At 38.2% G+C, this 23,911-nt stretch overlaps 1 protein-coding gene across 2 annotated transcripts in view; it reads left to right on the top strand.

Annotated features, from left to right (window-relative positions):
* Positions 1-3,036: 3,036 nt before the first annotated feature.
* The window catches only part of gpd2 (glycerol-3-phosphate dehydrogenase 2 (mitochondrial)), a 34,289-nt gene continuing 13,414 nt past the window's right edge, over positions 3,037-23,911 (top strand). Inside the window, exons 1-9 of one of the 2 annotated variants that reach the window (XM_053498710.1) lie at positions 3,037-3,124; positions 5,848-5,952; positions 11,685-11,856; positions 13,234-13,358; positions 13,900-13,997; positions 16,334-16,497; positions 18,610-18,774; positions 19,359-19,503; positions 19,843-20,036. In XM_053498710.1, the coding sequence (XP_053354685.1) occupies positions 5,854-5,952; positions 11,685-11,856; positions 13,234-13,358; positions 13,900-13,997; positions 16,334-16,497; positions 18,610-18,774; positions 19,359-19,503; positions 19,843-20,036 (1,162 nt within the window). In that variant the 5' untranslated portion in view covers positions 3,037-3,124; positions 5,848-5,853. Of the gene's footprint in view, positions 3,125-4,771; positions 4,922-5,847; positions 5,953-11,684; positions 11,857-13,233; positions 13,359-13,899; positions 13,998-16,333; positions 16,498-18,609; positions 18,775-19,358; positions 19,504-19,842; positions 20,037-23,911 lie in introns of those variants that run through there. The other variant, XM_053498711.1, reaches the window with a different exon arrangement.

The raw sequence follows: 23,911 nt of genomic DNA, 5'->3' as shown, positions 1-23,911 counted from the left end.
GGATCTTCTTGTGTGTGTCAGATGACCAGTTCCTTTTCTAGACTATAACGTAAAAGTGGTGTGTGTGAGTGTGTGTGTGAGTGTGGTTAGGCCTTCCCGCGGCTTATTGTTTAGAACAGAAGTAGGTTGCACTAGAAACGTAATAATGACGTGATTGTCAGCCTTGCCTCTTTTATCACATTTTAGGGGAAGTTTCGGTAATTCGGCGTGTTGTTTAATCCGAGCCTAGGCACAGTGTCGGGCTAAAGGCTGTCCATTGTGCAGAGGGAATCCCGAGCTGACAGAGGCGACTTTGTTCAGCCTGTGGTGGACTGCGTCAGCGCGGGCGTCAGCTGGAGATACCCCATGAACCATGCTGAGCTCGCGAGCTCACCTGCACCTGGCATTTGACTCTGGAGCAAGAAGACACCTGAGGAAGGAACAAACATCAACAATGCAACGTCACTGGTGTCACACCTGTTTCTCTGAATGTCAGAAATGCAGAATGACATTATTAATATCAGGAAAATGCATTAAAAGTCATTTATAAAGCTTATTTCTGTAGCCCAAACAGTCAATTTCTATATTTTACACATTTTATGCTTTAATTTTTATATGCAGGGCTGTGTTTTCCCGTCCTTCCACAAATGATTCCACACATTTAATTCACAGGGGAAAAAAACACATGAGCAAGATTTTAAAAAGTAGGGGTTTTACATGGGATTTTATTTTTTCCATAAGTCTGTCTGTCTGTCTGTCTGTCTGTCTGTCTATCTATCTATCTATCTATCTACAGTAATTTTAGACACCCATAAGGAAAATAAATACCATAATATAAGTTGTATTTATTTCCATCCATAATGCGACTATTGGAACCACTATCTATCCACCCATCCATCCATCTCTCTACTGTATCTACCTACATATTTTTTTAATATATATACACACCTATAATTGAACCAATACCATAAGTATATATGTCACTTTTTTATTCAGATTTATTGATGGGACTTTATATGAACCACTATCCATGGATTAATCTATCTATCTATCTATCTATCTATCTATCTATCTATCTATCTATCTATCTATCTATCTATCTATAATCATAACAAATGCAAAAAAGTTTTCCTATATTTCATAAATCCAGATTAATTAATGGTGCTTTATATTGACCAATGTTTGTTTGTTTTTTTGCTTGTTTGTTGTTGCACCTTAAATCATAACAATAACAAAAAAAGCCTTTCCACCTTGTGTTTTGTTTTTAAATCTAGATTTATTAATGGGACTTTACATGAAATGCATGGCTTTTTTTCTTTAAATAAAGTACTGTGCAAAAGTTTTGACCCCCTCATTTCTTTTTTTGTCTTTCATTTTCAGTCTAGTTCCTGTACCAGTGCAGTTCAGAGGAATGTTTTTTTTGGTTTGTTAAGCCACACAGTGACCAATGATTTATTCAAAATGATTTATAAAAAAAAAAAAAAACATTTTAAGGCATGAACCAGTGAAAAACAGGTGCAGATGATAGTTTACTGGTGATGCTGAAGGATGAGTGGTTAAAACAGACAAATGAGGTTGCTGCTGAGGTTGTTAGAATAAACACTATAATTTTTCTATTGTATCTTTAGGCACTTTGAAGGCTGTTGCAGTAAAACATTTGTTCACATTTCTTTTATTTATTTTATTTACATTTACATCACTTAATTTCATTTAATATTAGAGGGGACCCATGGCTGTGTGTCACAATTACCTGTGAATGGAGTGTGTGGTCAACTCTCTGCTGCTCTCCACACTGATCCTGTGTTTTGGCTGCACCTTACTTCTGCCTCAAACACGCCTGCTGTGTTCATTCCTGAGTGAGGCGTAAAACACTGATGGCGCTGACCACCACTCCTAGTACATTCGGTGAGGACGCCTGTGACACACTCACAGTATGAAACAAAAGTTGAAGATAAAAAATTTTAGCTGCCTACTGTCACATCAGTGAAAAATACCTGTGACACGTCTATAATGGAACTACCTTGCCCAACACCTACAAACACACAGTATTTCTGTTTTAGTAATACAGATGAAGTTATTGGGTGGGTCAAGACTACCTACTTCAGTAACAAAATTAATACACTCACTCACTTATTATAATCTATACTGCTTTTTCCTGTATCTTTGGACTGTGGGAGGAACCTGGAGCACCTGGAAAAAACCCACCAAGAAACCTACCTTAAAACCGTCGCCCTGGAGGTACAAGGTGATAGTGCTAACCTCTACACCACCAAAACGAATACACTCAAAGAAAATTTATAGTTTAAAAAAAAAACAAGTCCTTATTATCTAAGTCTTAAATATAGTTGCAAAGCCAAGCCCAAGCACCTGTGCACACCAAGGCACACCATAAAGACAATGGGAACATGCATTTGCAGGGGACATACCTATACCATTAAGACATAACTTGTTAATATATGTAATTATTATAATATACTTTACTTATTCTTATAATAATAATAATAATAATAATAATAATAACTGTCTTTGGCTAGAGAATTAACTGTTGGCTAGAGAATTAATAAAATTTAAAAAAAAGCCCTGGATGCTTTAAAAAAAATTATCCTTAGAATAAAATGAGGGCCCTTCAATTAGTCAGCACTTATTAGTAATTACATTATTGTTACCTATTCCATACCACCTACTAGTATTTATTAAAACATTTAATTTTTCATTTTCTCCCTTCTCTTATCTCCAATACCTCCACCCCATCCTCTAACCTGTAGAGTGTGTGTGTGTGTGTGTGTGTGTGTGTTTTATCGCTTTATAAACATCCTGCGTTTCTCAATCCTGCATTCTCTACTGTAGTGCGTCAGAAGTCCACGCCCCTTCTCATTTCCTTTGAAGCGATTGGCCTGTAACTCTTTTAGCAACATTGTAATTCTTGTTACCGTTAAAGCGGCTCCCAACTGAACGGAGCTGATTGGACAAGTCCGAGGATCTCGTAATCTGATTGGTTCATCCCGGTGCCTGTCAAACTCAAAGCGTGCTCGCGCACTACTTCCTGGATGAGGAAGAGAGAAAGTAGCGTTTATCTGTAGCCTTCAGCAGTGTGTGTGTCTGTGTGTGTGTGTGTGTGTGTTATGCTTCAGCCTTTCGTCTAATAGTAAGTACACCGTGTGTTCTTTTATTCTTTTGTTTATATTGTTAGAGAAAGCCTTTTGAATACAATGTCACAGCAGAGAGAGAGACACACACAGATTGATAGAAAGATAGATAGAAAGAGAAGTGAGAGAGACAGGATATAACGTTACACTATCATGTTTTGTCCATCACTATGAGCTCTTGTCACGCCTTATAGTTCGTTATAATGAGTTTATAATGAGCCACAATGAGTTAGAATCCTAATCTGTTCTAAATCAAAGCAAAGCCTTGCTCCTTAAAGCACATGCCTCATGCTCAGGGTTCTTGCACTTACAGTAATGTCACTCCCAGGAGAGGTTCCCCTTCTGTGAACAAGTGCATCTCAGCTTTGCCCAAGCGCAAAAATAAATCAAGTAAAGGAAATAAATAAATGGAGATTGTTTTTATCCTTAAAGCATGCTCTATCCTTCAAGTCAGGGGAGCCAAAACTTTTGACATGGACAAAAATAAACCACAAAATAAATAAATAAACAAACACAGTGTATTTATTTATCCTTCAAGTCAGGGGTGCCAAAATTTTTGACATGGTCAATAAAATAAAAAACGCATGTCTCGAATAGCATCCTGAATGCCTTAATTGATGCCTTACTAATAATAATACACATGCACTGTCAGAATAAAGGGAACTAAATTGCGCAATCATTGTACCCTTATCTTTTTTTTATTTATTTACTTTAATGCATATTTCAGCATTAAACCCACATATATATTAAAGATGAGGCAAAAAGAATCGATGTATCGTGATCCTTTTGTGTCGCAGTTTATGTATTCCAAAATACATAAGTTGGCCTTCAAAGTGGTCAAATATTGCCATTCCGCTATAATCCTACAGGAGGTGCTCTCTAAACTATTAACGCAGCACAGCTTGTTCTCTGTTGGACGAGTAAAATTATTTGCTAATTTTGTAAAGAGAAAATATATCGAATCGGGACATTTATAAAATCAAGACACTTTAATACAAAAAACGCAATACAAATTGAATCAGCAGCTCGGTATCGCGATAATAACGTATCCGGAGGTCCCTGGTAGTTCCCATGCCGAGTAGATATCATGTACAGTTCCTCAGTGAAAAGTTACAGGAAAGATAAAAAGAAATGGACGATAAACCTTAATGATCATTAATAATTACCATAATAAACCTACATTACAATTATATGTATTGTGACATAATATAGCATGATACCCATATTGTTATGCCAAGGATCCATGAAACATAAGAGTGGATTTTTTATTTTTTTTTGCATATATTTATTACTGAATTAAGTATAAATTGGTTTAACCCTCATTAAAGCAAAACACTTTGCTTAAAGTCAGGTGATAAATAATGCACTTAAACTTGTACTCTTTTTTTACCTTAAATAATTTGTAAATTGTAAAAAAAAATAATAATAAAATAAAATAAAAAGCTCCACATGGTCGAAAACTTTGACTCTTAATTCATGTGAACTCATACTAGATCTCTGCAATAATGAGGGTCAGATGATGTAATGTTTATGCTCGCCATGTCTCAGCCATGCCCTGTACGCATGATAAAGAGCGGTTATAAAAATGATCACACCCACGCTCACATTCACACACCTACAAACAAACACACACAGCGTATGCGTGAGAATGTCCCAGCGGCAGCTGAATGGTCAGGCGTTTTCTATTTCTGACGTTTGGTCACGTCGGGGTCTCCTCTAACTCACAGATGGGACAGAAGACCTTTTGGTGAAGGAGACAAATATAAACTAGAGGTTGGAAGCACAGGTTTCATACTGTAAGTAGTCTAATGTGTGTCATATGAAACTGGTTAAAGGTCCTCAGAGACGCTTTATATAGTACACAGTATATGTGTCCATGAATACAGATAATCCATGATTTAATTATTAGCATAAATCCAAGTGTATTCAAGGGGTGTTCAAGTCAAACCGGGACTTGGGATGAAATTTCTTGTGAATTAAAGCATAAAAGCAATTAACATTTACAGAAGACTTTAAGCACAGAACGGTGATGAGACTCTTAGACGCAGTAAAACATCTGAACGGTGCAACTGTTGTGAAAGATGATCCCAGCCGAGGAGCTCTCTGCAGTCGTTCCCGTGAACATTCAGCGATTGGAAGGCCTGATCCCTGAAAATTGACAAAAGAAAAAGAGACCCATCTGTGTGTGGGATCTGTACACACAATCATTCAGCAACACCACTGGCACATTAACTCTCCTGTGCAGTCCAAACCTCGATCAAAGCCATTTACACATGTTTGGGCATTTACCTGATTCGACCATGTTCTTTCTTTCTTTCTTTCTTTCTTTCTTTCTTTTTTCCATTCTTATTTTTTCTTTCTTTCTTTCTTTATTTCCATTCTTATTTTTCCTTTCTTTCTTTCTTTTCATTCTTCCTTTCTTATTTTTTACTTTTTTCTTTGATTTTACAAGTTATAAAAATAAAAAATAAATTATTAGATAGACTTCCTTTTTTTCTTTCTTTCCATTCTAATTTTTTCTTTCCTTCTTTCTTTCTTCCTTTTTTATTTTTCTGTATTACTTTTTTCTTTTCTTTTATACGTCATACAAATGTAAAATAAATTGTGAATTTCTAACATGATATTTGATTGAATTTATTTCTTTTTTTGTTTGTTTTATAATTTATAAAAATGTAAAAGAAATCCCTATCCTTTAATGTGATATTTGATTGACACTATTCAGGGACCAATGGCATTTCGGAAGGCAGTGAAAGGGACCCTGATAGGGGGCGGAGCCATCGCTACAGTCTTTGGCCTGTCACAGTTCCTGGAATACAGGAGGACTCGGGTAAGTGTTTATCATCCAGGTTTGACCGTGTTGCTGTAACATCAGCTTTCTGACATTTTGTCAGACATTTTCGTTGTTCGGTTTGGACCGAACTGTTGGTCAGATTCTGAAGTCTTGTTCAGTTTGTGTTTGAGAGAATCAGCACGAAGATGAGCTGGAAGAGGAGGAGGAGGTGGAGAAGGTGGAGTGGCTGAATCTCCAGGCAGCTCCTTATACTACATGTCTGATCTTAACCTAGGAATGTGTTGCTTTTGTGCACGTCTGTAACATTTCTACACGTAAAACCTGAAGTCCAGTAACTCTGAATAAACTGAAGACCAGCGTTATTTATTTACAACCAAACATGATTCATTCAGTATTTCATGTTAAAAATTAACGGAACGTCCTGTTCTCACATGTGACGGCACTATGAACAGTTGATCCAGCACTAGGGCTTCTTTTGTATTTCTTCATGTTGAAAAAGAGAAGAAATAAGCTTATAGAAAAACTGCAAAGGTTAAAAACTCCTCTCTCTTTTAACTGTTGCAAAGCTCTGACAGTGGAGACTCCTTCCACAACATCAAAGAGTGCACGGATCCAGAGCACCTGATACCAAACACACACTGAGTCACTGGACCTACAGTACCACAGGCACAACATTCATCACGTTATTCACTGAAACTTTCTTTATGATATTTCTTTCTTGGTTTCTTTCTTTTTTTCTTTCTTTCTTTCTTACATTATACAAGCTTTTTTTATTGTATCCTTTTCTCTCTTTCTTCTTCTCTCTCTTTCTTTATTTCTCTTTCCATTCAATTTTTCCTTTTTCTTTATATCTTTTATTTATTTATTTGAATAGATTTATTTTTTGACATAAATATTTTTCTTTCTTTCTTTTAAATAGGTCTTTTATTACTATGACTATATTAATTGATTCATTAGAAATGGCACATAGCTTTTTTGATTTTCTTTCTTTTTTCCTTCTTTCTTTCCATTGTTGCTCCTCCTTTCTTCTAAACTATATATAACTTCACTGTTATAAACTTATATAAACTTCACAGTTTTGCATATTTATAGTAATCTAGTAAGCCTGCGCACGTCCAAGTGTTAAGGCAATAGAATGAACTGGAGTCAGAGCCGCTGACCTGCTGACCAATCAGAGCACAGAATTAAATAGCGCTGAGGTATAGTAATTAACTAATACATTACAAAACACAGAAGAAAGGCATTAGAGATGCTTGGAGAATGAGACGGGCGTCTGATATTCTCAGTACCACGCTCTTAACACCATGGTCTTATCATCCGCTCGTATTTTTCTGATGGAAGTCGGTACTTAAAAGAACACCAAACAAATCGTTCTCTCACTTGAATATGAAATCACGACCAATTTCATCCCCATTCACGCCACCAGGGACCGCAGCGCTCATCACAATGTACCTGTGTTTAGACTGGCAAGAGCCCTAGGGGGTGCAGAGTCTCATCTCGTCTGGATGCTGCGCTAAATAACTTAAGGTCAAGTAGATTAAGATAATCAACAAGGCCTTCGGAAACAAACGAAGGGGGGAAGAAACAGTGCTCGCACACACTCTTGAAGACCAACGGGGGTCCTGATTTCCTCTCTCATCAGCTATTCAAATCCGCCGCAAAGCGTTTTTGTGTGTTATCCCTCTGCGTTCAGACTCCAGGGGGAATGAATGAAAGAATTACCGCCTCTCAAGCATTCAGTTGCCAGGGAGCTGCCTGATGTGGTCGCCGTGCGGCTAAACGTGAGAGCTGATGCACGAAAGAACAGCGTCAGCTTTCACAAACAGAAGGGTTTCGTGTTGTGTGAGCTTACGGAATCGTCTCTGTGTGGCACGGGGAGAGCGTTTGCGTGCTCCCGTGGCGAGCGTGGCTCTCGTCACATCAGCATTCGATGCTTTCTGAAGGGAACTGAGAGTAGGCAAGTACCGTGATTACTTCTGGGTCGCTGTGTTCATCAGCTGTTGGTCAAACTCCAACCTCAGTGAAAGACTGACGCTCTGTCCACATGCAGCACCAGCCGTCTGCGTTTTCACCACAGGTCATGTGACTTGCAATCCAGTCAAGGCCTCAGTAACTTCAGACCTGACTCCTGACTCTGTAAGGCGTGAGAATCTCTCGCTTAGAAAGCAGAGCTGAGTGTCAGAGTGTTAATGAAGGTCACTGATGGAGTCTGGAGAACAAAAAAAAAAGTGTCTCAGTGCACATAGTTCTGGAGTTTTTTCGTGGTTAGTAATAAAGAAGATTTCATGATTTACTCGTTTACCTCATTTACCACCTACAGTTACACCTACATTTACCTTCCTGGTATTTCATCTACCATCACTTCTTGTCTAAAGAGTCAGTGCTCTGCCCACCGTCATACATTTCCCTTTTTTTCTTTCTTTCTTTCTTTCTTTCTTTTTTTGACTATATTTGTTCATGACTAGCATGATAACTGCCTTAGTTTAATTCTTTCTTTTTTACTTTCTTCTTTCTATCACTGACCATATTTATTTTTTATTAATTTAAAGTTTTTTTCTTCTTGCCTTCTTTAATTTTTTCATTCTTTCTTTTTCTTTCTTAAATTTTAAACCTTTAACTTTATACCTTAAATTTCTGTGACTAGATGTATTAATTAATTTGACATGAAAACTTTTTTTCTTTCTTTCTTTTTGTTTTTCTCTGTATTTATTTCTACATTTTTACTTGATAACCTGCTTTTCTTTCTTCTTTCTTTTTCATCTTTCTTTCTGTATAACCTTCATGTCCTTCTATAACTAGATGTTTTTATTCATTTAAAACGTTTACTGCCTTTCTTTCTTTTTTTCTTTCCTTTTTCTTCCTTCCTTTATACTCAAATTTTTTTCTTTATATAACTTCTTACATTTATCTAACATGATATCTTTTTGTTTATTTATACATTTAACATGGCAAGCATTTCTGTTTGTATTTTTTTGGGATCACTGTGTTCATTTGTTTATATTTTGTATAATAATTTATGTAATAATTTGATTCACAGACAAGAACTTTAGCATTAATATGAAATGTTTCGAGACTGTTGAATCAGGTTATTGATTCAGGTCATTGAATCATGGATGAGTGGTGAACCACGGCACCGACCGTCCATGTGTGTGGCTGTAAAAGTCTTTTAAAAGAGTTATACAGCATCATGCTGCGTTCACTTTCGTAACTTCCCATTAACACAAACTTCTGTTCTGTCTCCTGATGTTTATTATTGTTCATCTGTTTATTCGTTCATCTGCCTCCTGCCTTACCTCAACGACGCAGCCTCAATGGGTAAGCTGAAGGAAAGACGACGAGAACGGGGGAAAAAAAAAGATTTTGATTTTTAAAAATTAATCTGCAATCATGCATGTGTCAGAGACTAATCTTTGAGATTGTAATGTTAATTTAGAGTGTGTAAGTGTGTGTGTTTGTCTCCTCTAAGGCAAGGGCGCTGCCACGCTAGCTGGCTATCTGGCTAAGAGTCGCTCGGCGGTGGCCGATTGCGTATTTGCATGAAATTCGCCGTCTCCTCCGTGCGCTCGCGGGCGTGATTGCAGGACAGCCTCTCGCTTAATTGTCTGTGGATGTTTTAAATAAAATGTCCGTCCTTGGAAACAGACACTAATTATTGAATCTTGTTTTTACATGCTGTTACGGTCTAAATTGCAAATGTCTGGCTTCATTTGGTCATTTGCAAGTCAAATGCACCCCGCAGGCTTTCGGGGGAAAGATTGATGTAATCATTTAGACCGAAACGCTAACGACAAAATGAATAAAAACGTTCCATTACGACTAAATATCGCTCAATATCTTGCTTTCCCGCGTCGGGTCTTCACTTAATTTGAATTTTTTTTCAAGTTTTTTTTTTTTTTCAACTGAGGACACAATGAGACAAACACACACTTCATCTTCTTAAAAAAATATTGACTTTGAGAGAACTTACTTAAGTCTTTTATGGGTGTGTGAGCGAGAAAGCGAGAGAGAGATTTGGAAATCAGTTTACTGTTTGTGGGGAGATTTTTTTTAAAAATATATTTTCCGCACAGTATGCTCATTATATTATATTATATTATATTATATTATATTATATTATATTATATCATACAATTCTTACATTCTTAAGTTTGACTAGATCTAACAAGCTAGCTAATGTTAGTCCACATGCTAAGGCTCAAGCTACAGTAAAAAAGCACAAGCTAGTTAGGTTATCATTAGGTTATTATAAGGTGTGACCCAGGTTTAGCCAGGTTGACTAGCCGGCTACAGACTGCCTGGTTGTTTATACTGTAGAAATACAAGTGAGCTAATCAACCAATGAATCACCAACCTAACTAGCTAATAAAAGATAATGCGCAAACTACACCATGCTAATCATTAATCTGACTAAGCTAGTATCCAGGGTTGCTAGCATGCTAGCTAACAATTATACGGTCTAAAACAATAGCTTGTGTCATTGAACAAAACTGTAGCCACTGTTGCTGGCAAGCTAGCTAAATACTTGGCTAAATTATTATTAGCTTGGCTTCCTAGCAAGACAGGTAGTGTTAGTGTGACTTTAACTTTAAAAATAAAAAAACTAGCCAAGGTCACTAGCAAGAAAATTATTAACCAAGGTTGCTTGCAAGATAGCTAATACTAGGCTAACTATTTTATTGACTAAAGCTTGCTACCAATGGGCTAACTATTTTATCGACTAAACTGCCATTTAAAGTCACTAGTATATTAGCTAACATTGTATTAACTAAAGCAAAGTAACTCTCTAGCTTGCTAGCACTGTGCTAACTATTGTAGTGAGTAAAGTTAGTAAATTATTAGCCAAAATCACCAGCAAACAAGTATATTCATTATATTAGTCAAAAAAAGTCACCATGAAACTAGCTTATATTAGGGTAACTTTTAAATGAACTTAATTAACAGTCAAATCCACTAGTAAGCTAGCTAACATTTATATTCATTTTTATTAGTAATTATTACTTGTGCATTATATTAAATATAGTTAGCTAACTCTAGGCTTACTGTTATATAGACCAAACTAGCAGCCAGATTTGCTAGCAGACTAGCTAATAATCGACTAGTTATCGTATTGAATAAATAGCAGCCTGAGAAACGATAAAACTAGTTTACATTAGTTTAAATGTTAAATTCACTAGCAAGTTGGCTTGTAGTATATTGACTAATTTTGCAGACCGTGTCACTTTCAAGCTAGCTAACTGTTATATTGACTAAAACAGTACGAAAGCAAAGTAGAAATAGGCTAACTATTTTATTAATTTATTTTTTAGAAACTAGTAGTGTTAGCTACTGTAGTAGATTAAGTAGAGTTTTTTGACTAATGTAATAAAAATTATGCTAACTCATTATTAGCTATGAGGGCACTGGCAAAGGTTAATAATTAATAGTGAAAAAAGTTTTAGTTTTAGCTATTTTCATAGACATTTACAGTCGTTCACGGTGTCCAGTACAGATGATGTGGATGATTTCAGTTTTCTTTCTTAGAGGTTTGTCTTAACTTTTCAAATAATTTCAGATTATTTTTCAAATAATGATCAGCTTATGCCAACTATCCAAAACCTTAACCTGTTTAAATTTGACTTCTTCTTCAATCTCTTTGTCTCGTTATGAAAATAAAAGATTATTAAACAATTAATGTTTTTGCATGCAGCAAACTTTTAATTCTTTTAATTCTTCACCATGTCAGTCAGCCCATAGTTGTTTGCTAATATGTTGTGTTTGATCGTGACCAGGCTCGGCTGGCGTACGTGGAGGCTGAAGGGCAGCTCAAGATGCCGTTTGAGGACAGGCTGCCGACGCGTGAGGAACAGATTGCCTCGCTCCAGAACACGCCCGAATTCGACGTGCTGGTGGTGGGTGGTGGAGCTACAGGATCAGGATGCGCTTTAGACGCAGTCACACGAAGTGAGAACGATTTTATTGCATGATGAACCTGGTCAGCGCCAGAGATGAGCATGTGTGAATGGTTCATGGAGACTTTAGAAATGCTCTTTTTGGGAAACTAAAAAAATGCTGTTTTTTTTTTTTTAACTCAGAGATCGTATTTATTAGCATTTAATATCATTAATTATGATGTATACATTTTCCAGGTCTGTATTAAATTGCCCATCAAAAATTAGGATAAAATTCAGTTATAAAACAGACCAAAAATAAGTTTGAAATTTTTTTTTTTTTTTCATTTTTATCATTAATTTTTTTTTAAAACATTTTAAAAACATCATGATGATAATAATAATAATAATAATAATAATAATAGATTATTAAATTAATCATGATGTTCTCAAAAGTTTTAGAAATAATTAAAATGATAAATATGTAAACAAATGAATTACTACATCAGCAATAACTAAATATACATATTATTAAATTATTTTTTAACCTTGTGAGTGCATCCATAATTAGTCTAATAATCAATTATTATTATTATTATTATTATAAAAAAATAATAATACAAATTAATACATAAATGATTTAATATGAGTAATGGGAAATATTTTTAATCTTGTGAGAGAACATCCATAATTAGTGTCATAATAAAAAATAATAATAATAATATGAGTAAAAAAATAATAAGAGTAAAAAAAGATCAAAACACAAAAATGACAATAAAAATTCAAAAAAAGAAGAACCAAAAGTTTTATTTTTTTTTAAGCAAATTTAAATTTGCAATATTAGTGTATAAATGGAACATACAGTACATTTTGTATTTGTAAGGTTAGGCTGTTTGATTACAGATTTAAAGGTGTACCTTTAAAAAATTATATTATATTAAAAATAATAATTATTATTTTATTATCATTGGTGGCTTTGTTCTTTAGACTTTAGTTGTTTAACTTCGATTTGCAGGATTTCCTTTAAATGTCATGTTTTTTTTTAATGAGTCATCTTTTAGTTTTCTTTACATTTCGGCCTGATATTTAAGTTAAGGTTTAAACGGTTTACTAAAACACCATGCTTTATCTCGCCATTTTTTTTTGTCGTTTTTTTTTTTGAGTGATAATGAATAAAAATGTCCCCCTGTTGTCGCCTTGGCCTCCTCAGAAAGCAATATAGAGCCGAATGCAATATGCATGCTCTGATCTTTGCGTCCTCATGCATATTACAGACAGTAGGGAGATCCGTATGAAAATGACACCGAGCACAGTCTAAATATTTGGAGCCGTGGGAGCTCGAAATGCCAGTGCACCACTTAATCTGTTTCCTCCCTCCTTTTCCCTCTTCCTCCTCCTCCTCCTCCTCCTCCTCTTCCTCCTCCTCATCGTTGTATCCGTCCTCACTCAGATCTTAAGACAGCCCTGGTGGAGAGGAGCGATTTCTCATCAGGCACCAGCAGCAGGAGCACCAAGCTGATCCACGGAGGAGTGCGCTATCTGCAGAAGGCCATCATGAAGCTAGATTATGAACAGGTGAAGGTTCTCAGGTTTTTTTTTTTTATTATTATTATTTTTTTGTTACCTTTTTACAGTTTACCTACGTGTTAGGAAAAGCGATTGCGATGAGGCACGATCGAGGACTTTGACATTTCGAGAGTCTATCTCGGAAAGTATGGAGCGGGAAAAAAAGTAAGAAAGTCAAGAAGAAAAGTTAAGTCAATAAAAGAAGACAAAAAAATAGTTACACACAAAAGTTGTTCATATTTAGGCTCATAAAACTGTTAAAGGTAATTTAAGTTTTAATTATTCAAGGTTGACAGATTTTTCTTCCCTTTATCAATCATTTAAGTTTAAATTTCCCTTTTCAAATTTTTTAGCAAAAAAAAAAAATCCTTTTTTTGTGAAAATGGAAATCTTGTAAATACTGTACATTGCAGAGACTTTCGGATAAAAGACTATGAATAAAAGTGCTGGAATTATTTTTTTATTTTTAATTAATCTAGACAGAACCGGTTTACAGTCAATCTATTTCAAAATTCTATCTATCTGAGCTTGTTTTTCCCTTTGAATTTAGTACATGATGGTGAAAGAGGCCCTCCATGAGCGCGCTAACCTTCTGGAGATCGCGCCTCACCTGTCCGCTCCACTACCCATCATGCTCCCTGTCTACAAGTAAGACCGACAGCACACTCGTCTACTCACGCACGCATTGTATTGTTTAATGTGTATACTCAGCCAGTACTTCGTAAGAACTTTGCATACTGTAAACATGAAGAAAAAAAAAAATCTAAAAAGCATCTGCATTATAAAGTCTTTCATTTGGATATCAAAGTGCCATAGCTGACATAGGGTTGTGTTAGAACACCTTATAGCATGACATACGTTACCCCCCTCCCCGTATACCTGTGTTTGCATGTGCTGTAAATTAGACTTAACCCTGATATACATGCGTCTTCTTTTTAACACAGTGTGCAGGTTTTGATTAGTGATATTCATTGGCACTACATAACAAACTTTTAATAAATGCTAAAAAATGATTGATTAATTTATGACATTACTTCATGACACTTGTGATCCATCTATACAAACGTTTATAAATTCCAGCAGGTATCTGCTTTTTTTCACATAACATCTGAGCCAAAAAATTAAGAATTTAAGGGTAGTGTTATAACACTATAGACTGATTTGCATTAGCATTTCATAACATCTGATGTTGAAGTTTACCATAAGAGCCATAATAAAGGTGGTGTAACATGTTGGCAATGGCATACAGGTGATATGTCTGTATATATAGGCTTCGACATTAGGTCTACATAAGCACTTTATTACAATTGACATAACCATTATGTAAATTTTTTAGGCACTGGCATCAGTGTCAGAGAGACTGATTTAACTTGGCGTGGATGTCACATGGACATTACACCCAAGCTAAGTCATTTCGAATTTTGTTGACATAGGGGTGTGCTATGACACTTATACGTTGACATACATTAGCACTTCATGACAGCCCAATTTCAGTCCTGATGTCAGGGTCATGACTGCACCAAGTGTAGCTTGCCATATCAGATTTAGTGAAAAGATTTTACCCTGTTGCATTGTAAAGCTTTTGACATTGGGACTACGTACACTTTATGACACTTGACAAAGCATTAATTAAACCTTTCTTTCTTGAGTCAAATTTACCGTTTTAAAAGACTGCTATAAAAGACCTATAGCTATGTTATGTACATTAAGTAACATTAGTTTAACAGTTGAGATTAAGTTTAGTAATTAATACTGTACATGTCACATTTGTGGGCTTCCTATTGTATTATTCCATTCTGGTGCAAGTGTTATAACCTAATCCTGTGTTATGTCACTTGACATAGTCATTTATCGACCCACACTGCACATTACTGAAATCAAATGAGATATACTGTATGTAATGAAAGTCATTACTGAAATCTTTCTAAATGTGTCCGTAGGTCGTCCGGACGGGTTTATAAAGGTGTTGTGTAGGCTTATGAGCGTCACCTTTTTAATACAAAGCGATAAGTTCACTGAGTTTTCGAGGAATCTTCCACAGTCTTCAGACTCCCATCACCGAGTCCCACAGAGTTCAGACTGGAGCCCGGACTCGCCGCCATCACCGTCTCTAATTACTCCTGGCATTTAGGCCTGGATCTGATATTTAAACGAGCGCGAGTGATGTCGAGGGCTTACAGAACACCACGACCTCATGATCACATCACATTCCTGTCAGACATCGCAAAATCTGTAGCAAGCGTGTCGCGAGGTCTCGCGGGACCGGACAGAAAATGAAATACACGGATAAGAACTTGAAGTACTTAAAAAAAAAAAAAAGATTTATGGATCTCGAATCTGATATAGGGGTTTGATCAGCATTAATTAGGAAGATTGGGAGAAAAGTATGTTTCTTTAGTAAGTTTTTTAAAATTTGATTTATCTTGCATTATTACAAGGAGCGTTCAAATCAAACTGGCACTTGCGATGAAATTTCTGTCGAATGAAATTTCACCAGCGATTGACAAGCGATTGACATTTACATAAGACTTCAAGCACAGTATGGTGCTGCGACTCTAATCCGCAGTAAAACATCTGAACTGGTGTAAACGTTTTAAAGCAGACCGTACGTCCCTGTACACACAATCATTCACCAACACCACATGCATATGACAGGAACTCTTTGTTGCCTCTTGATGTTTCGGCCGTTAAAGGAGTTCCCGGGAGGCCGGCGTTCCAGACATGAGTCAGAAACTGAGAAAGCTTTCCTACAATAAATGGTATCCAAGCACTAGTGTGACTCTGAGATAAGTGCATTAGTGGAGCAGGGGATTGTATAGAGAAATAAAGTCAGGTTTTACTCTCAGAACCCCCCTTGTATATTACCCTAGAACTGCACGATGAACGTAATTCCGGTACGAAGAGGCGAGAGTAAGTGGTGCGAGTCGAATGCGCTGTCCATGTTTGTAGTCGTCTTTGTGTGAAGTCCCTGTTTCTGCGCCTAGGTGGTGGCAGCTGCCGTATTACTGGGCCGGGATAAAGATGTACGACCTGGTGGCTGGGAGTCAGTGCCTGAAGAGCAGTTACATCCTGAGCAAGAGCAAAGCCCTGGAGCTTTTCCCCATGCTGAAGAAGGACAAGCTGGTCGGAGCCATCGTCTACTACGACGGTGAGGAATCATGTCGTCTATACGCGGCAAAGTACGGCGTAATTTCTCTCGCTGAACTCCGTATTCTGATTGGTCTGAATTTAGATTATCAGTGACTGTAAAACAATAAATATTTTAAGCGAGACACAAATTAGAAAGCGTTCCATGTAAATCAGAAAAAAATAGTTTTGTGCATTTTTGGGGGATTTTAAGGTAACCAGTAAGGATGTTGTTTTTCCCTGGTGTGTCATAATGCTAATCTCAGCTGGAGGAAATGCCACTGGTCTCCTTTCTGTGTGTGTGTGTGTGTGTGGTGCCTCCGTATGCTCCCGGTTAGTCGGCGTGTCTCAAGCCCGTCCTTTTTATTCAAGGTCTCCTCCTTGGCGAGGTAAATAAAGGCACGCTGCTCACGCTGGCTGCCTGCGAGGGACTTCCTGTCAGGCCGTATTTGGGCCGGGATGATACACGCGAGCGTAAAGTCGGCATATTTTGCACAGGGAATGCGGCGGCTATCTGAGCAGGGATCTGTCACATCATGTCACCGGGTGGAGGCAGTTTAGGCCGAGGAGACTCTCGGCGTGGTTCGGTCGGCGCTAAGCCTCGTCTGAGAGAGAGAGAGAGAGAGAGAGAGCGGTGTTCTGAAACAGGGCCACTCTAATGACAGTTTAGAGATGCGTTTTATTCATTTTAACCCCACACACACACACACACACACATCCCCTCTTCCCCATCCCTCCTTCTTCTTCCTCCGAGTTGTCAGCTGGCTTTTCTTTCCAATTATTCAATCTGGAACAATCACGGCCGTGACATTTCCGAATCTGACCTTCTCGGCTGGAGATCGCGGCTCTGCCTGAGACTATTTGCCTCCCTCTATTTCTCCCTCACCCCCTTCCCTCTATCTCTCTCGCTTTCAATCTTTCTTCCTTTCCTTCATACCTGCTCCTTCAGTCCTCTTCTTCGTCTTCTTCTTTTTCCCTTCTTGCTTTTTTTTTTACGATCTCTCCGTCATCTATTCTTTTTGTTCTTTGACAAAACTTCACTTTTATCCACAGAGACCTTTGCTAATCTGTTAGACGTCATTCTTTTCTCTGGGATGGATAAAAAAAAAAAATTATCTGATTTGTTAAACTTGGTGCGTTAAATTATTATTATTTTTTTTTTATTCTGTCGTGAATTAAACCGACACGAACGTCTTGGGTCTTTAAAGTTTTTGTCGATCATAATATTGGTGAAGCCGTTCATATTTGTACCGTAGCTAGTTCCGTAGCGCTCTTAACGACGTCTTTTTTTCCCCCCCGCTGTATATCTCGTGCAGTCACTAACAGCAAAGGTTCATGGGATGTCTAACGGAGCGCGCCGGTCTCATCGCCGCTCGTAATTCATTCGAAAATTTGCCCTTTAAAGGGGCTCCTCGGTTGCGCTATTACTTTATTGTCTGCTGGAGTCGCCGTGAGCATGTTAGCATTAGACATGGTTCTGTGAGTAACGCAGCCCTCTGGTACCATCGACAGCGACATCCTCGCTTCTGGGGCCTTTTACATTATATACAGAGTTTTAAAGAAAAAGAAGGAACACAACGTGAAGCTATAATGAGTTCCGCTTTCTATGTTTTAAACACAGCGTTAAGGAAAGAAACACTCGGTGCTGGTGGTGCCGGGATAGAAAACTAATCGACGAAGGCTTGAGTGACCCAGTGCTTAGTGTGAAAAAATTAATATATATAAAAATAATGAAAATTTGAACAAAAGTGTTTTATTCTTTTTGTAAATATCATTTATATTATAGGAGATATAAAAAAGTTGCTCACACAGGCGTCTTCTTTTTTCACATTTTAAAGGAAGCTTCCTCCTTCATGGAGCTTGATTTGGGGGCGGAGTCATGAATTTTATGATGTCATTACACAAGCTCCATGCTTTTTAGTGCTTTCAAATCACCTCACTTAGCTTACTGAAGCGTTTAGCTGCAGAATGCACATTGTAGCCTGTTCTGACACGAATATATTATATTTTAATTTGAATAAAATTGTTAAACGTTTCAGGTTCAACCCCCAGCACCACCAAATTGCCACAGTTGGGCCCTTGAGCGAGGCCCTTGTTCCTAACATGTTATGATCCTATTTTTATGATGTCGCAGGCCAGCACAACGATTCCCGCATGAATTTAGCGATCGCACTGACGGCAGCTCGCTACGGCGCCGCCGTCGCTAACTACACGGAAGTGACGCAGCTGCTGAAGGCTACGGACCCGGTCACGGGGAAAGAGAAAGTATGTGGAGCGCGCTGCCGAGACATGATCACGGGTAAGGACCCACACACACACACACACACACACACACACACACAGTCATCATGTGCATGTACAGTATAAATCCTCTATATGTATATGTGTATGTTGGGGGCTAAAGTTTTTAAGGCTAATCAAGCGCTCCAGTAAAAGTTACAGACCGCCCCTTTAAGGCATTTTCCACTCTAAAAAAATTTATTAAAAGACATTTTATTATATTATTTTTATTCATTTTAAAGGCACGTTAGTATTGCAGTATTTTTTTAATTATTGGATTTCCTACACTTTTTATTCTATATAATTTTTTCAAACAGTTTATATCACAATATCTGATCACTTATTTATTTATTCATAACATTTTCTGCATTTCATACATTTTCAGTATTTAAGAAATAATAAGAATAAACTTAATAAAATAATATTATTATTGTTGTTTGTTTGTTTGTTTGTTTGTTTGTTTGTTTTAAAGCTGACGTGTTGTAACTGGTCTGACGAATGTTGTTGCCCCTGTGTGTGTGTGTGTGTGTGAGTGTGATTCCCACTTGCTCGTGGTTCCCCCCGTGGAGTCCTGTCTCATTTTCAAATCCTGGCTGATTGCAGGCCGGGAGTTTAACGTTCGTGCCAAGTGCGTCATCAACGCCACGGGCCCCTTCACCGACTCGCTGCGCAAAATGGACAACGAGACGACGGCCAACATCTGCCAGCCGAGCGCCGGCGTGCACATCGTCATCCCCGGATACTACAGGTCAGACCCTCCAGTCACATCACAAGTTATGTACATTAAAGAAATAAAATAACGTATATAAAGATATATGCGTTCTGAGATAATAAAATGATGAGAGTTAAGCGATACACGTTATATTACAACAAATCCATATATATATATATATATATATATATATATATATAGTATATGTACATTTTATCTTGTATATACAAACTTAAATATTTGCTTTGCTTATAGAGGAACGAGAATCGATCCAGTGTGGCGATGCATAACTTGAAACATGAAGCAATCGTGATACATCACTGAATCGATTTTTTTTTCCCTCCATCTCTAATATTAAACGTGTCCACCTCACAGCCCAGACAACATGGGGCTTTTGGATCCGGCCACCAGCGATGGGCGTGTCATCTTCTTCCTGCCCTGGGAGAAAATGACTATCGCCGGGACGACGGACACGCCCACCGACGTGACGGCCCACCCCATCCCCATGGAGGAGGACATCAACTTCATCCTGAGCGAGGTGCGACACTACCTCAGCCCTGACGTCGAAGGTACGCTCGACACCGCCGTGATGCAGACTCGGTCACATGGCAGATCATAAAAGATGCTTTTTACTTGAGCACTGTGAAGGATTGAAAAGGTACAACTATGGCAGGTTTTAGGGCGAGTTAGAGTTTCAGAACTATTGGCACCCTTGGTTTAAAACATTCACTTAAACACACATACAGTGAGGTCAATAAGTATTTGATCATTTGCCTATCAGCCAGATTTCTGACCTCAAAGACCTGTTATTTTGCTTTTAAATAGTCCATATGCTTCTTACGGAGCCACTTCTTGGTTTTCCTGGCTGTGTGCTTTGGGTCATTGTCCTGTTGGAAGACCCAGCCACGACCCATCTTTAATGCTCTGACTGAGGGAAGGAGGTTTTTGTGACATATGTATTCATCCTCTTCTAAATACAGTGCAGTCGTCCTGTCCCCTGTGCAGAAAAACACCCCAGAGCATGATGCTTCCAGCCCCATGCTTCACTGTAGGTATGGTATTATTGGGATGATACTCATCATTCTTCTTCCTCCAAACACGGCGAATGGAGTTAAGACCAAAAAGTTCTACTTTGGTCTCATCTAACCACAGGACTTTCTCCCATGACTCCTCTGGATCATCCAGATGGTCCCTGGCAAACTTCAGACGGGCCTGGACATGGGCTGACTTAAGCAGGGGAACCTTCAGTGCGATGCAAGATTTTAAACCATGACGTCTTAGTGTGTTACTGATAGTAGCCTTGGAAACGATGGTCCCAGCTCTCTTCACAGCATTGACCAGCTCCTCTCGTGTAGTTCTGGGCTGATTCTTCACCATTCTTAGCATCACTGATACCCCATGTATCTACTTAGACTTTGGCTGATTGTGGGGTGCACAGGTGTCTTTATGACGGCTAACGACCTCAAACAGGTGCTACTAATTTAGAATCATGAGCAGAGTGTAGCTGGACTATTTAAAAGTAAAATAACGGGTCTTTGAGGGTCAGAAATCTGGCTGATAAGCAAGTGTCTCTCACAGTGGAAATGCACCTATGCTGAAAACTGTAGACCCTCCATGAGTTCTAAGTAAGAAAACTTGCAAAATCACAGTGTGATCAAATACTTATTGACCACATATATAACTGTTCATAATAACAGAATCAGTAAAGACGTAGCACCATGGCTCCCAAAAATGTTAGCAAGGACGGTAGCAAGAGGAAAACGGAGCCGCTTTCAGTTTGGTTTTTGAAACAGTTGGTGCCGAGAGGAATCATAAATTACGGTTACGTGAAGTTTAATGTTGATTTATTTCATATTTTACTTCATTTGCATGTCTTTTCTAAATGTTTAGATTTTTTTTACGTGCAAAAATAATAGTGACGGATTAAATTCATATGCCGAGATACCACTGTGTGTTTGTATATAAATTAAACCTCTAATTGTTTCATTTTCACTTGTAAAGCATGGAAATTTTATTTGTTTATTTATTTATTGGGTGTGTTTACATTTGAATCTAGTAATGGATTGCTTATGCTTAATAATGGATTGGATATCAGAAAGTGTTTTTTTTTTTTTTTAGTTTGTTTGTTTTAAAACAACCGACCAATCACTTCCTTTCTGAGTGAACATGTGACAAGCGTACCTGAGAGAAGAGCGTATCCTTGTTAGTGAGAAAAAATGGCGAGATTTATGACATCACTCTTAAGCCGAGGCCGAGACAGACGCCGTCCCTGATTACTAAAATGACACCAAGCTTTATATCATCTGCATTACTGAAAATCATAAACTTTATCCTGTTAACAGGCGAGGCTAGTTAGCTACCTGATAGCTAGGTAGCGGGGACGGGGACATAGTATTTTTTTTATCAATTGACCAATTAGCCTGATTATTTAAAATAATAATAATAAAAAGGCAGTGTGTGTATACTGTAAAGTAAAGTTTGACCAAGCAGCACTTAGATAACAGCGCTTTCACTCTTACAGACTATAAACATCGATTACGGCTTAGTGGAAAGGACTCTTACGACCGTGACATTATCGCGCGTTTCGCCCCGAGCCTCTCTGGCACCCCGCTCTCACCCGTGTTCCCTGGTGGTGCAGACAGACAGGCAGACAGACAGACAGGCAGGCAGGCAGGCAGGCTTGCTAACATCCAACTGCTCCGGATCCTCATCAGAGAGCGGAGCTATTGATTTTCCGCGCAGCCCTCTTAATTGGACGGAGTGCCGCGGCTGATTGTTGGATTGATTGAGCTGATAGGAGTAGACCTCTTCCTGAATCAGGAGCGGATTAGATAGATTAAGCGACGGCATGTGGCGTCGGGGGGGTTAAGCGCCTCGTTAGCTCTGTGATAGTCATACAGCGGAGTAACGCACAGCACGGAGAGCACGATGCAGCGGATTCGGCTTCTAGCGTACAGTATTTCAGGACGCTCAGGGGGGACGGGGGACGTGGACTCATGAATACAGCATCATGACGGAGTGACAGAGGCAGTGGATGACAGAGACAGACCTTGCCTGGGGCTGTGGAAAGCTTCCAGGGGTTAAAGTGTAGAGAGAGTGGAGAGGTTACTCAAATCAGAGAGCAGAGAATCACTCAGCTTTTATCTCTCGCACAACATCATTCACCTTCCTGATAATCTTAAAAAAAAAACTTTTAAACAAACGGTAGAAAATCTTCAAACAGATATTCTTTTGTGACATTGTGATTCTCTCCTGAATGATTTTTAACAGGTTTAAATCATTCTGTGTGTGTCATGCTGTTGAAGAAAAATAATCAACAGTTAATGTAAAACCTTGGAGTGTTTTATTCCGCCTATGCCTCACCAATTTACATTTATTTATTAATTATTAATTAGAAAATGTCATACTTTTTTTTCCATTAAGAGTTACTGTTAATATTTCTTAAAGCAAGTTCCTTCCCATGCGTGTGTGTGTGTGTGTGTGTGTGTTATTTCCTTCTCGAGCCTGCTGTCTGCTCAGCTGCCCAGCCTTGTCATAAATGTTTCAGAGATGCCCTTTGATAATGAGGCTGCCGTCTTTCTTTCTTTCTCCCTTTTTTTTTTTTTTTGCACCCATTCAGAAATATCAACCAGCATATTACAGTGGCAGGTGCGTTACCACTCGATCGAAATGCGACTCAGGTTTAATAATTAATGCCGGAGATGTCGCCGCAGCACGGAGATCGAGTCAGGACCCGCTCGCGGCGGAGAAGCGCTAAGAGTGTAACTGATGCGTCTTTGTGGTTTGGTCATGTGCAGTACGTGTAAAAACTATACAGTTATTGTAAAAACTCCCAGGGTTAGACGACTGGTTGGGAATAACGTGCGACGTAAATGCAGCAACAGATTGTTTACAAGTTTTTCTGCTGAGTATTGAAAGGTGAGAATAATAGAAAGTGGGCATAACCGAAAGCAGGAGTAACGGAAAGTGTGAATAATGAAAGGTGGAAATGACTGGGAAAAGTGTGAGTCATTCAAGGTGAGAATAAAGGAATAATGTTGGGATAAAGTTAATAGTAATGGAAGATGGAATTAACTAAAGGGAAGAATAACGGAAGGCGGGAGTAATGGAAGGTGAAAATAACAGAAAGTGGGAATAAAAAAGGTGTGAGTATTTCAAGGTGAGAATAATTAAAGGTAGGAGTAACGGAAGACGGAGATAAATGAAGGTGGGAAATATGGAGGGAGGGAATAAAGGAGGGCACGGATAATGTGGGGTTGAAGGTAGGAATAACAAAAGGTAGGAACAACAGAAGGTGCAAGTAACTAAAGTCAAAAATAACAGAAGGTGGGAATAAGGGAAGATAGAAGTAAAAGAAGGAGGGAATAACCAAGGTGTCAATTAAAAGACGGCAGGAATAACAGAAGAAGACAGTAAAAGAAAGTGGGAATAACAAAATGTGGGT

This window comes from Clarias gariepinus, chromosome 6, assembly GCF_024256425.1.
Source record: "Clarias gariepinus isolate MV-2021 ecotype Netherlands chromosome 6, CGAR_prim_01v2, whole genome shotgun sequence".
Taxonomy (NCBI): Eukaryota; Metazoa; Chordata; class Actinopteri; order Siluriformes; family Clariidae; genus Clarias; species Clarias gariepinus.
This window is presented reverse-complemented; position numbering and strand designations above follow the sequence as displayed.